Here is an 11,499-nt window from a genome sequence, read left to right as displayed (position 1 = left end):
ATAATTAAAAACAAACCAACAAAGGACAAATTAGAGCACTTTGCTGATGAGCAGTGGGCCAAAATCAAAATACCTGTCAACAGGTGCAGAAGTCTGACTGAGAGTTACAGAAAACACTTGATTACAGTGATTGGCTCAAAGGGTTGTTCAACAAAATATTAGTTTACGGGTCCCATCATGCTTGTACTTGTACTTTTTTTATTTTTTAAATATTTCTGTAGTACAACAATTCAAAAGCAATTTCCTAATTTTCATTAAATTTTTATTTATTACCACTTTTGTCAATTTCAACTTATTTCAGTGACAGCTGTTTTTTTTCCCCCTTCTTTAATGGGAGGGTATGAATCCACTTGAGGATGACTGTACACTGTGTGTACAATTATTAGGCAAGTGATTATTTTGACCATATCATCATCTTATCCATAATTTCCAACTCCAAGCTGTATAAACTTGAATGCTTATTGGATTTAATGCATATCAGGTGATGTGTATTTGTGTAACGAGGGAAGGTGTGGCCTAAGGAGATCAACACCCTATATCAAGGTGTGCATAGTTATTAGGCAGATTCTTCTCCTCAGGAAAAATGGGTCAAAAAAGAGATTGAACTAACTCTGAAAAGTCAAAAATTGTAAAAAGTCTTTCAGAAGGATGCAGCACTCTTGAAATATCGAAGATATTGGGGCGTGATCACAGAACCATCAAACGTTTTGTTGCAAATAGTCAACAGGGTCGCAAGAAACGTGTCGAGAAGAAAAGACGCAAATTAACCACCAAAGATTTGAGAAGAATCAAGCATGAAGCAACCAGGAACCCACTATCCTCCATTGCTGCCATATTCCACAACTGCAACCTACCTGGAATGTCAAGGAGTATGAGATGTTCAGTTCTCAGAGACATGGCCAACGTAAGAACGGCTGAAACCCGACCACCTCTGAACAAGACACATAAGTTGAAACGCCCAGAATGGGCCAAGAAATATCTGAAGACAGATTTTTCAGAGGTTTTGTGGCCTGATGAGATGAGAGTGACTCTTGACGGACCAGATGGATGGGCCCGTGGTTGGATCAGTAACGGACACAGAGCTCCACTTCGACTCAGACGGCAGCAAGGTGGAGGTGGGGTACTGGTATGGGCAGGTATTATTAAAGATGAGCTAGTTGGACCTTTTCGGGTTGAAAATGGACTCAAAATCAACTCTTAGACCTACTGCCAATTTTTAGAAGACACTTTCTTCAAGCAGTGGTACAAGAAAAAGTCTGCATCTTTCAAGAAGACTTTCATTTTTATGCAAGACAACGCTCCATCACATGCATCAAAGTACTCCACTGCGTGGCTGGCTAGTAAAGGCCTTAAAGATGAAAAACTAATGACATGGCCCCCTTCTTCACCCTATTGAGAACTTTTGGGCCCTTTTTAAGCAGGAAATTTACAGTGAAGGTAAACAGTACACCTCTCTGAACAGTGTCTGAGAGGCTGCGGTTGCAGCTGCACAAAAAGTTGATTCTGACCAGATCAAGAAACTGACTGACTCCGTGAATGGAAGGCTTGTGACTGTTATCGAAAAGAAGAGCGGCTATATTGGTCACTGAGGGTTTTTATTTTTATTTTTTGAAATTTCAGAAATGTTTATTTGTACATTTTGATTGTGTTTATTACACTCACTTGAACAGGTGAAAATAAACAAGTGAGATGGGAAAATCTTTGTTTTTCATTTAGTTGCATAATAATTCTGCACACGTATAGTTACCTAATAATGGTGTACATAGAGATATTCTCTTAAGAAGGCCAAAACTTCACTTTTACTACTTCAATGTTCAAGTTTGAGGGTTTGTTAACATTTTGGATTGACCAAGAGCAGTGTAGTTGTACAAAAACAAAATTAATCCTCAAAAATGTAACTTGCCTAATAATTGTGCACACAGTGTATTTGTGGTATGAGAGCAGAAAGTATGTTTAAAGTAGAAAATCCTGTCAATGCATGGATAATTTCATGCATCTATAAGTGCATTTGGAGGAAAAAAGTGTGTATTCTGCAAAAACTAAGTGATGTTATTCTGTAAACAGGGGATTTAGTTTTTTCCAACAAATACTCAGATCAAAAATATAAATGCAGCGTGCAGTGTTTTATTAGATTCCATCCATTCTTCTCAACATAAGGTGATAAGTACCTGTCGTTCCTGCATCTCTGCAACAGAACTGAGCAACAAAGTGCGCACTAGATTCAAAAGAATAATGTATGGGTCAAAAGTGGAGTCACGGACCAGAAAACACAGGTAAATAACAAATCACGCATCTAAGACACAGAGAGTTAATGAGATTTTTAATGCTGGCTTGTGGTGTGTTGTCCCACTTGTCCTGAAAGGGCTCATTGAAGTTGGTGAACATTTTGGGGGACAGGGTCACGCTGTCAGACGCGTCCATCTAGAACATCATGTGGCAGGTTCCCGGCGTCCGGCATACCAACAGCTCATTCTTGTCTTTCTCTTGTCATCTGTTGCATCGTGTCATTTGAATAAAGCTACGTTTTAAGGTGGACTTTTATAGTCACTGGTCAAAGGAGGGTCAGTGTGCTAATCATGCAGATGTCTGATTATTCTCATTTAAAGCCACACCTGAATAGGGTCTGGATGAACTCATCAGTCAAGATCCCTAGTTGAGCAGCTCAGAATCTTTTTATCCAAACACAACAATAGAAATGAGATTAAACTTTTTCTCTACGTCAGAAAAACAGACCGTCTGCACATTGTTTTTATATTTTTATTCAGCAGAGATACATGTTAGGGTATTAATCTACAGTGTAAATAAGTTTATTAATTCCATTTATTGACCCCCCTCCATGGGATGAGAGGGTTGAAAGTGTTGTAGAGTATTTTAGTTTCAGATTAATCTGACCTGCATGTGTTTCCGCATGTGGCAAGTATCTGAAACCTTTACACAGGAAGACCCTAAAATCGTCTTGCAGCGAGACAGCAGTGCTGCACCACTGAGACGCAGCCTATGATTGAAGACAACCAAGTGGCTAAAGTTCCAACTAAATCATCTTGACAACTGCAAAGAAGGAAACAACTTATGTAGCACAGGGAGGGGCAATCTCCATAAAAACAACAGATGGGTTTATGTAGTTTAAACAGCGAAAGAGGTAGATTTGAAAAACATTTTTATTACAAATAAAAGACAAACAAGTTGCTTAATGATGCAGAATGAGTTGAATTGCCTTTAGTACACAAAATGTCCAGAACAATAACTCAGTTTCACCCCGCAAAATATTAAGTGAATTAAATATAGAGGGGCAAAAAACAGCAGCAGGTATGCTACAATAGAAAAAACTATTAACTTCCATCATGGACTAAAGTTGACAGTCCCTGGGAAACAAACCATCATATAAAAAAGATCTACCTGAGAGTGATACTGTATGATCCCACAGGGCATTATAGAACCGCAGAGCCCTGTAACACATTAAACAATCAAACAACACTACTAAAGGTAAAGATATATTTTAAAACCCAGAATACATCACAGTCTGGGAGGTAAGGTAGCACCTTAAACAGGTTACCTTGAGTGAGGTGTAAATGTAAAAACAAACCCGAGTGTCATCACGCATCATCTGGTAATGTCTAAGTTAGCATACTTCATAACTGCAAATGAAGACGAACAACCAGTCAGACAGGCTGCACTGAGTACATCGGGACCGCAAAGGTAGCTTGTTGCAATATCATACGTTAAATCATCTTGATCAGTACACAAACAAAATGCATCAAGCTCCTCCGTGCACTGAAAGGGGCATGGCGTCAGTTTTCCATGTTGCTGGGGGATTCGTGAGAAGAACATCATCATCAAAGCTGCTGAGCTGTTCAGATATGTTGACTTTTAGACCCTCGTATGGATGAAGTTTTGAAAGAGATTTTTCCCATATTGTAACTCGCTTTTTTGTAAACTCTCCACGTCCTTCAAAGTAAATGCTTCCAATATGTAACACAGGCTTTCTGTTGTAAACTTAAACTGAGATGAGCGCTACTTTTTAGCTTTAGAAAACAAAACTAACTTTCTGACTATGCAATTTCTACATCTCACATTCAAGTCTGACCTTTGTGGCAGGTGTCGGCTCATCTTTTTCTCCTAATTCGCTGTCATTTATATCGTCTACTTTGTTCAGAAGAATAAAATGCCCCCCAAAAATTACCACAAGAACAAGAAACAACTGTATCCAGAGGCTGAGTCGTATCTACCATGATGAGTAAAATGACTTAAATAAACAAAGATGTCGGAGTTTCCTTATAAGATAAAAAAGGCAACCTGTGATTCACCAGCACCATATGTATATTTCTAAAAAACAAACAAACAAACAAAAAACTTTGGCTCATGACAAATATTCACCCAAACTTCCTTCCTTACATCTGTAAATAATACACTGAATAATGTCTGAATTCCACTTAGCTGCAGTGGTTTCAGGATACTAAAATCCCCGTCACACTGTAATGGTTTAATTGGCACACTTGAATTAGGTAGAGGGGTAGGCGATACTGCAACATTTGATATTGATCCGATGCCAAGTAAATACAGGGCCTGTATCGCCGTGTATGTATGTGAGGAGAAAATGAGAAAGAGGAGACAAGTGAGCAAGAGATGTGAGCAAGAGGAGCGGTTTTTTGCACAACCACAATGTAGCGGTTGCTGAACGTACAGAAGAGAAACTGAAATTTAAGTGTGGGTTCTATTGCAGAAGTATAGATCCGATTCCGATACCAATGTGGTATCAATACTATCGATACTTTGGATTGATCCGCCAACCACTAGTAGAAACATTGTGAATGCTATGAATGACACCTGTGCTTCTCCTGCTATGAAAGATCCTGCTTGAACATAAGACACGAAATAGGATTTGAATTTGGGGGCTTAAATCCCTTTCATTTCCAGATGAAGTTGCATGAAAAGAGTAACACGGAAGGTCAACAAGGAATAAAATACTGCACATTACTGACAATTACATTTTTAGCATGTCAAGTCTATGTAATCCAGTCACAACCATATCCTGAAAGATAATATGACAAACTATGATAAACAGTGACTCCTCAGCCTGATCGCTTCTCCTGCCTGTCATAAATAGCAGTGGTGATTCCCCATGTGATGCATGACCTCAGAATAACCAGGGAGCCCCCTCGGTACAGCAGAGGGAAACTCCTGTGGCGAGATTCCCACAGCAACCTCCAACAAGCCAAGACCCCTTTCACCTCCCCGCCGACCTGCGCCTGCATGTTTGCCACCAGTACAGACAGCGGGTACAGAGTCAGGCTGATGGCCATGGAGGTCAGCGTCCCTGAGACGAAGGAGGAGGCCACCGGAGAGAGGCCCTGCTCCGCCACGACACCGCACACAGGCCCCTTCAAGCCAAAGTAGAGGGAGCTGCCGAGGGCGTTGCGGACTGCGATGGGCAGGAATCCTCTGTAGTAGCCTGTGGCCAGCCTCTGCGCCTTCAACTTCACAAGAACACTCTTCAGGGAGGGCAGGTGGCGGTCATTCTGGCCGTTCTGCAACACATTCTGAACGCGCTCAAAGGGAGTGAACACCACAGCTTCTATTACACCTGCACCGAGGCCAGCCACAGCAGGCAGAGCAGAGGTGGAGATGACGTTCTGGGAAGACAACTGGTGGAGGAGGGTGTCTTGGAGACCAAAGAGCAACGTCCCATTCAGTGTCCTCATCACCAATGGTGGAGCCACGCCCCTGTAGAGCTTCACAGGTCCCTCTTTGCGGAGCTGTCCCACCGCCTGGTGAACAGCAGTGTTGTGAATTTGCTGACGAAAGACAGTCTTATAGACGGGGAAGACGATGAGGGTGGGAAGAGTCGACAGCAAGCTGGAGGTTCCACCATGCAAGTAGCTCTGGAAACGAACGACTGGGTCCCCTGGGCCCTCCTCATCTTGTTTACGCTCAGGACTCACTGTCATCCTTGAGCTTAGAAAAATGAAACCACAAATCAAGTCCGGCTGGCACTGACCCAGTAACAGTGATGCTGCAAATCAAGAAATAAACCAAAGATCTCAAGGAGGAAACATCACAGTCAAAGAAACTGAATAACTTAACTTAGAGCATGTGATCATAAACATTTACTCACCCAGTCAGCTGTCACAAGCAGAAAATTGAGTAGTGAATAAGCTACTTATTTCCCAACGTTCATTGTTGGAAATTGAAGGCAGCACAGACGAGTGTTTCTTTCTCACTAGCACAAGGAGAGCAGTAATTTGTGGTAAGTGGTGTAGTTCCGGTGTTCGCTTCGACAATGTGAGCGGTGTGAAACTGCATTTCACATAACAAGATGCTCTGAGCGTTAATCTGCCGGTGTCTGTCATTGGCCCGCCTCGTCTAGAATAGCTATTGGTCAAGGCGGGCTACGTCACGACGTCGTGGATTGGCTGGATTAGCTGTCAATCAAAGTGCAAGAAAGGGCGTCTTCAATGTGAGACACAAGCGGGTTTATATCCAACTGAATGTTATTATTAACAATGGCAAGCTGGACTATTTTTACTTGACACATGAACGTCGACGCAGTTTGCAGGAGTCTAATAACAGCTGATAGTATGAAACGGAAACGTATCTGCACTGCCAGAAAATAAAAGCTGGTGCTTGTAAATAAAGGCAGCCAAAAATAGTGAATCTAAAAATACTGGAGTTAATAATTAATATTATAGATTTTTAGTTATATAAGGTAAATTACTCTAGGTAAGTAAAATAAATTCCCTGTAGTCTCACACTACCTTATGTCCACAGCTCTGTGAGGGAGCATAAAAACCTCACTGGGACTATAAATGGAACTTTAGCTTTAAGCAGTGCAACTAATGTGTTATGCCTTGTCCATGTTAAATGAATACAGCTTTGGAAACATTTTTTATACCATCGGTTTTCTTAAAGTCTGCACAACAGACCTTCAACAATAGTGATTTTAAAATAATTTTGTAATAGTGGCAGCTTCTAAAAAGACACAAGTGTTTAATGATAGTTGAATAATGCAATAAATTACGCTTAAAAAGACAAAACTGTAAGCATTTCAAAAGTGAAACTAAATTGTCAAAAACATTCTTTGAGTCACCATTTTTTGTGCAAAAGCTGAATATGTAAAGTCTTCTGCTAATCAAAACTAAATGATCTCATAATGATTTGTGATTCGTGAGAAATGACAGAAACAGTCATCTTGGTGCTTAAAGAAGAGTAATATAGTAGGAGAGCCATCACTGACTGGCTTGGAATCAGCAAAACAGCTCTCCCATAAAACCAGAACAAAACAATGCGGTATAGCTCCACCAAGTATCGCAAAGTAAGAGGCAGAGACGAATTGTTTTCAAAGCCGCACAATAAAAATATATAAAATTACATCTATGACCCTAATTCTCTGTTGCATGATTTCATATTGTGCCTATAGGCATTTATAAACCCAACAGCAAATCTCACCAGAAACCAGACAACAAAGTTCAACGTTTAAGATGTAACGAATATTTTATTAAGAATGCGTCCTCAAATAACTGGAGCATTCACACTACTGAAAAAGTAAACACAAAGGTTTGGATTATGCAAATTAATGACAAATCCTTCCTCCAGACATACAAAAAGAAAAAACAAAAACAACAAAACAGCAGGTGAACATTTCTGAAGGAAGCTCCAGCCTGCAGAGACCCCAAGCTAAAAACCCGACAGCTTATCTAAAGACAGATCTTCATCGTAGACCCTCGAAGGGTAAATCTCGGACACTGGGCAAACCCCACTCAATGAGGGCACCTCAAGAGTTGAAAGAAATATCCCAAAATGTTGTTTACAGCCTGCTAAGACACATGAAAGTTCATCATGCAGTGACAAAACAAACAGCAAAATAAGGGAGGGAGGGAAAGAGATCCAGACTGGAGGAAAATGAAATTTCATTTCAGACTTTTGAGGCACTCTTGGTTGAGTGGAGCTTCAGTGACACTGTAAACTAGTTCAACACACATTCACTTCATCAGTTTTTGTCTTTCACACGGCAGAGAAAACGGGAGCAACATGATAAAACTACGCTCGTTCATTGTAACAAAAAATGCACTGTAACAGCTTCAAACGCCAGATGCTTCTCCTGACCACTGGAACCTGCCAGAGATATTTATATAAGCTCTTTGACAACAGATTGAAATGACTCCTGGTGAGGTAAAATGGTCAGGAGAAACTATCTCAAATGTTATAAATGAAGGACAAATTTCACAGTGGATAAATACTTCTTTATCCATATACAATAAATACGCCAGCCTAAATCTGTAAGCTTGCGATTGCTTTGATGCCCTAGACGTGAAGGGACACCGCTTGAAGGGTAAAGTGAGGTGGGGTCAGCATTAGTAACAGACATGACAGTTCTTCTTTTTTTAATATATATAGTTAATTAGCAGAACTTCTTTGTTAATGGTTGTGTTTGGGTTGGGGGATTCCCTCTTCTTTTATTTGGTGTTAATAGCACACAGTTGATGGTAAACACCATTTGTTACAAGGGAACATGGCTGAACAGGTATGACACAGACTCGCCGTTGTGAGTTCTACGAATGGCCTCTGCAAGGATCATGGAGATGTCAATAACCTGGAGGCAGAGAAGCACAAGTTGAAAAGCTGGAAAAAAACACTATTTGGGAGTCATTTATTAAGTGCGAATACCAGCTTCCAAAATATATTCATTGCTCAACCTGAGGATGTTCAGCTTTGTTTCTAAATGCATTGATGAAATTATTCTGTATTTTCCACTAATGGCTTAAGCCCCTCACCTGTATTTTGGGACAATGCTTCATCTTCTCCTCCTGAGGGATTGTATTGGTGACCACCACAGCTTCAAAACAGGCATTGTTGATGCGTGAGATAGCTGGCCCAGAAAAGATGCCGTGGGTCAAGATGGCATACACCTTGGTGGCACCGGCAGAAATAAGTCTACAGAAACAGCACAATGCATTAGAAGTCTCCACATGACCGGATATACCCTGTAGCAGAAGTCTCTAAATTGAATTCAGTATTGGAGTTCATTAAACCACAGCATCCCACTTGATCGTTTCTTTTCTTGTGATGTAAATGTATTTATGCCAAAAGGTAAATAAAGGGTCTTACTTGTCAGCAGCATGGCAGATTGTGCCACACGTGTCAGCCATGTCATCCACCAGAATGGCAACCCGATCTGTCACATCTCCAACCAGAACCATGCGGTCCACCTCGTTTGCCTTTTTCCTCTCCTTGTGAATAAGAGCAAAGTCCACATTCAACCTGTCCGCTATTGAGGTGACCCTGCAAAAAAGGAAAGTCCACAAGTTGAAGCTGATGTGCACGTATAAAACAATTTGTGCATGTTGAATTAGAGTAAACAAAAGGTTAATCTAAAGTAAATTTCAGACGTGATACGGTGAGGCTAAGGTACGCTCAAGGGTAGAACTTATGACGAGTGGCCTCGTCAGCATACCTCTTGGCTCCTCCTGCATCAGGTGAGACGATGATGCAGTTTTTCCATTCAGGGATGTTCTCTTTGATCCATTTGAGCACAGCTGGCTCTGCATACAAGTTATCAACGGGTATATCAAAGAAACCCTGGGGAGAAAAAAAAGGAATAAAAGACACACGCACTGGGGTCACAGGAGTTGAAGAAATGGGATCATATTTCTACTTGTTGACATGTGTGTGAACAGGCCAATGCCAATCAGATTTCTATTGTAGGTTCTCCCTAATCAGCCACAAATTTGGAACACATACCAAAAAGAGGATGATTTATGGCAGGGTAGTGAATAAGTCGCACTACTGTTCAGGTCTGTGTTGCTCACCTGTATCTGTGAGGCGTGCAAGTCCATAGTGATTATATGGTCGGCGCCTGAGACTGACAACATGTTGGCCACCAACTTGGCAGAGATAGGAGCACGGCTCTGCAATGAAAACAGATCTCTTCAGTCACATGGAACAAGTGGAGTGGCAAGCATGGCTCACTTCTAAAAATAACACCAAACTGAGAGCTTAGCAATGCAGATAATTATGCCAGTCATTTATTACAATAGTCCTGACTCTAGACCTTAATATGAATTATTTTCAAATAGTTGTTGCATTTACTTATTATACAAGATTAGTGATATGGAAAAATCAGCAGTGTGCATATATAATGGCTGGCAAAAATCCAGAACAGTCAAACAGGTTTAAAAAATGATTACGTTTGTCTTTACATGTAAGAATGATACTGCATTTTTTTCCACCATGCAACACAATCTCAGACAGTATACAGTCTGGCCTCTCAATACTACGTTTAGTAGATTTATGTTTTGGTAGATAAAAGTGCAAAACATTCCATCATGCAATGAAATGCTGAAAGAATAATAAACAACTCGCCACAGTGGGTGGAATGAAATCGGAGCCTCAGTTAATGCAGCGAAGCATACAGAGCAGGGAAAGGAAAACAAACGAAAACAGAACGCAAATATGCCTTGTGGAGCGGGAGCTGATGGACATGGCTGCAGGCTTCTTGTCATGATGCTTGATGGCAAATGGCATGACAGAAGTAAGTAGACAGATATCCCTCACCCCCACCTTGTCCTTCTTGTCTTGCCGGGCATACGGAAAGCAGGGGATGACAGCGGTGACCCTGGAGGCTGAGGCAATCTTGCAGGCGTTGATCATGATCAGCAGCTCCATCAAATTGTCATTGATCTCCCCACAGCCGCTCTGCACGATGTAGACATCCTCCCCACGTACGCTCTCCCCTATCTCCACGCTGCCAGAGGCGAGGGGGGGGAAAAAAAGGTGACAAAACAAACAGCACTTAGAGCCGTGAAGCTAACACACCATGGCAGGCAGGAGATAGATGAGGGAGAGTAAACAATGGCCTGAGTGACTACATCTGGATAAGGGTTCAAGTGAGGATAGAAAAAAAAGAAGTATGTAGCGCCAGAAAATGACAGTTTCAGTATGTTATGTGATGTAACTTTAAAATGTTGGTATAAGGCAACTGAAGTGGCTTTGCTGCTGAGAAATAGCAGACAGTTTGTTGAGTAGTTAGCATGAGTTGTGAGCCATGTGTGGACTACAAGTTCCTGGCAACACTGCGCGGCAATTTCACCGTGACACCACGTTTCTCATTAATACATGTCGCTAGGTTACAAACAATTTGCGTACCAGCTACACCCATGGTTATAAGCGTCTTTTGCCACAACAGCAAACCACTCACCATGTTTCTTGGTTGCTGAATTTTTTCGTTACAACCTTCCCCAGTTCGAGTCCGAGGCGGTCGGCTATTTTCTGAGACAGGTCCGGATGCGAGCTACCGCTAAATATTTTGATATTCGGCATTTTGTTGCGGTCCAGGGCGGTCGTGCGGTCCAAGCGGGCTGCGGCGGCGGGCGGCTGTAGAGTCAGAGGGGAGTCGAAGGTTCCGAGACAACCGCTGGAGACGGATCAACAGTTGATGAGCTACTCTTACCGAGCTTAAGTGTGTTCCCTACCTATCCACCATTATGTCCCACACATCACGCGTGC

General features: G+C 41.6%; 2 protein-coding genes across 3 annotated transcripts; both read right to left on the bottom strand.

Moving 5' to 3' along the window:
• Nucleotides 1-2,743: 2,743 nt before the first annotated feature.
• On the bottom strand, nt 2,744-6,238 carry LOC103370287 (solute carrier family 25 member 53). Its single transcript, XM_008299292.1, has 2 exons — nt 6,113-6,238; nt 2,744-5,952 (listed from the first exon to the last, which is right to left on the bottom strand). The coding sequence occupies exon 2, from the start codon at nt 5,943-5,945 to the stop codon at nt 5,070-5,072; it is 876 nt and encodes a 291-aa protein (XP_008297514.1). The 5' UTR covers nt 5,946-5,952; nt 6,113-6,238; the 3' UTR covers nt 2,744-5,069.
• A 1,227-nt stretch (nt 6,239-7,465) lies between these two features.
• prps1b (phosphoribosyl pyrophosphate synthetase 1B) lies at nt 7,466-11,499 on the bottom strand. Of its 2 annotated transcripts, none has more exons than XM_008299293.1 (7): nt 11,192-11,499; nt 10,549-10,738; nt 9,804-9,902; nt 9,449-9,573; nt 9,103-9,276; nt 8,769-8,928; nt 7,466-8,587 (listed from the first exon to the last, which is right to left on the bottom strand). In XM_008299293.1, exons 1-7 carry the CDS (start codon nt 11,311-11,313, stop codon nt 8,495-8,497), a joined length of 963 nt encoding a protein of 320 aa, XP_008297515.1. In that variant the 5' UTR covers nt 11,314-11,499; the 3' UTR covers nt 7,466-8,494. The 2 variants fall into 2 exon arrangements, with proteins under 2 accessions (XP_008297515.1, XP_008297516.1); XM_008299294.1 differs by having other exon boundaries at nt 10,555-10,738.

The sequence above is a fragment of the Stegastes partitus genome, unplaced genomic scaffold, assembly GCF_000690725.1.
Source record: "Stegastes partitus isolate 25-593 unplaced genomic scaffold, Stegastes_partitus-1.0.2 Scaffold1400, whole genome shotgun sequence".
Classification (NCBI taxonomy): Eukaryota; Metazoa; Chordata; class Actinopteri; family Pomacentridae; genus Stegastes; species Stegastes partitus.
The sequence above is the reverse complement of the archived record's forward strand: the minus strand, read 5'-3'. Positions and strand labels throughout refer to the sequence as shown.

Coding starts and splice junctions, on each gene's coding strand:
- prps1b (XM_008299293.1), bottom strand. CDS start 11,313: ATGCCGAATATCAAAATATTTAGCGGTAGCTCGCATCCGGACCTGTCT. Junction 9,903..10,548: donor ACAAGAAGGACAAGGTGGGG/GTGAGGGATATC, acceptor TTTTCATTGCAG/AGCCGTGCTCCTATCTCTGC. Junction 8,929..9,102: donor ATCTGCCATGCTGCTGACAA/GTAAGACCCTTT, acceptor CTGTTTCTGTAG/ACTTATTTCTGCCGGTGCCA.
- LOC103370287 (XM_008299292.1), bottom strand. CDS start 5,945: ATGACAGTGAGTCCTGAGCGTAAACAAGATGAGGAGGGCCCAGGGGAC.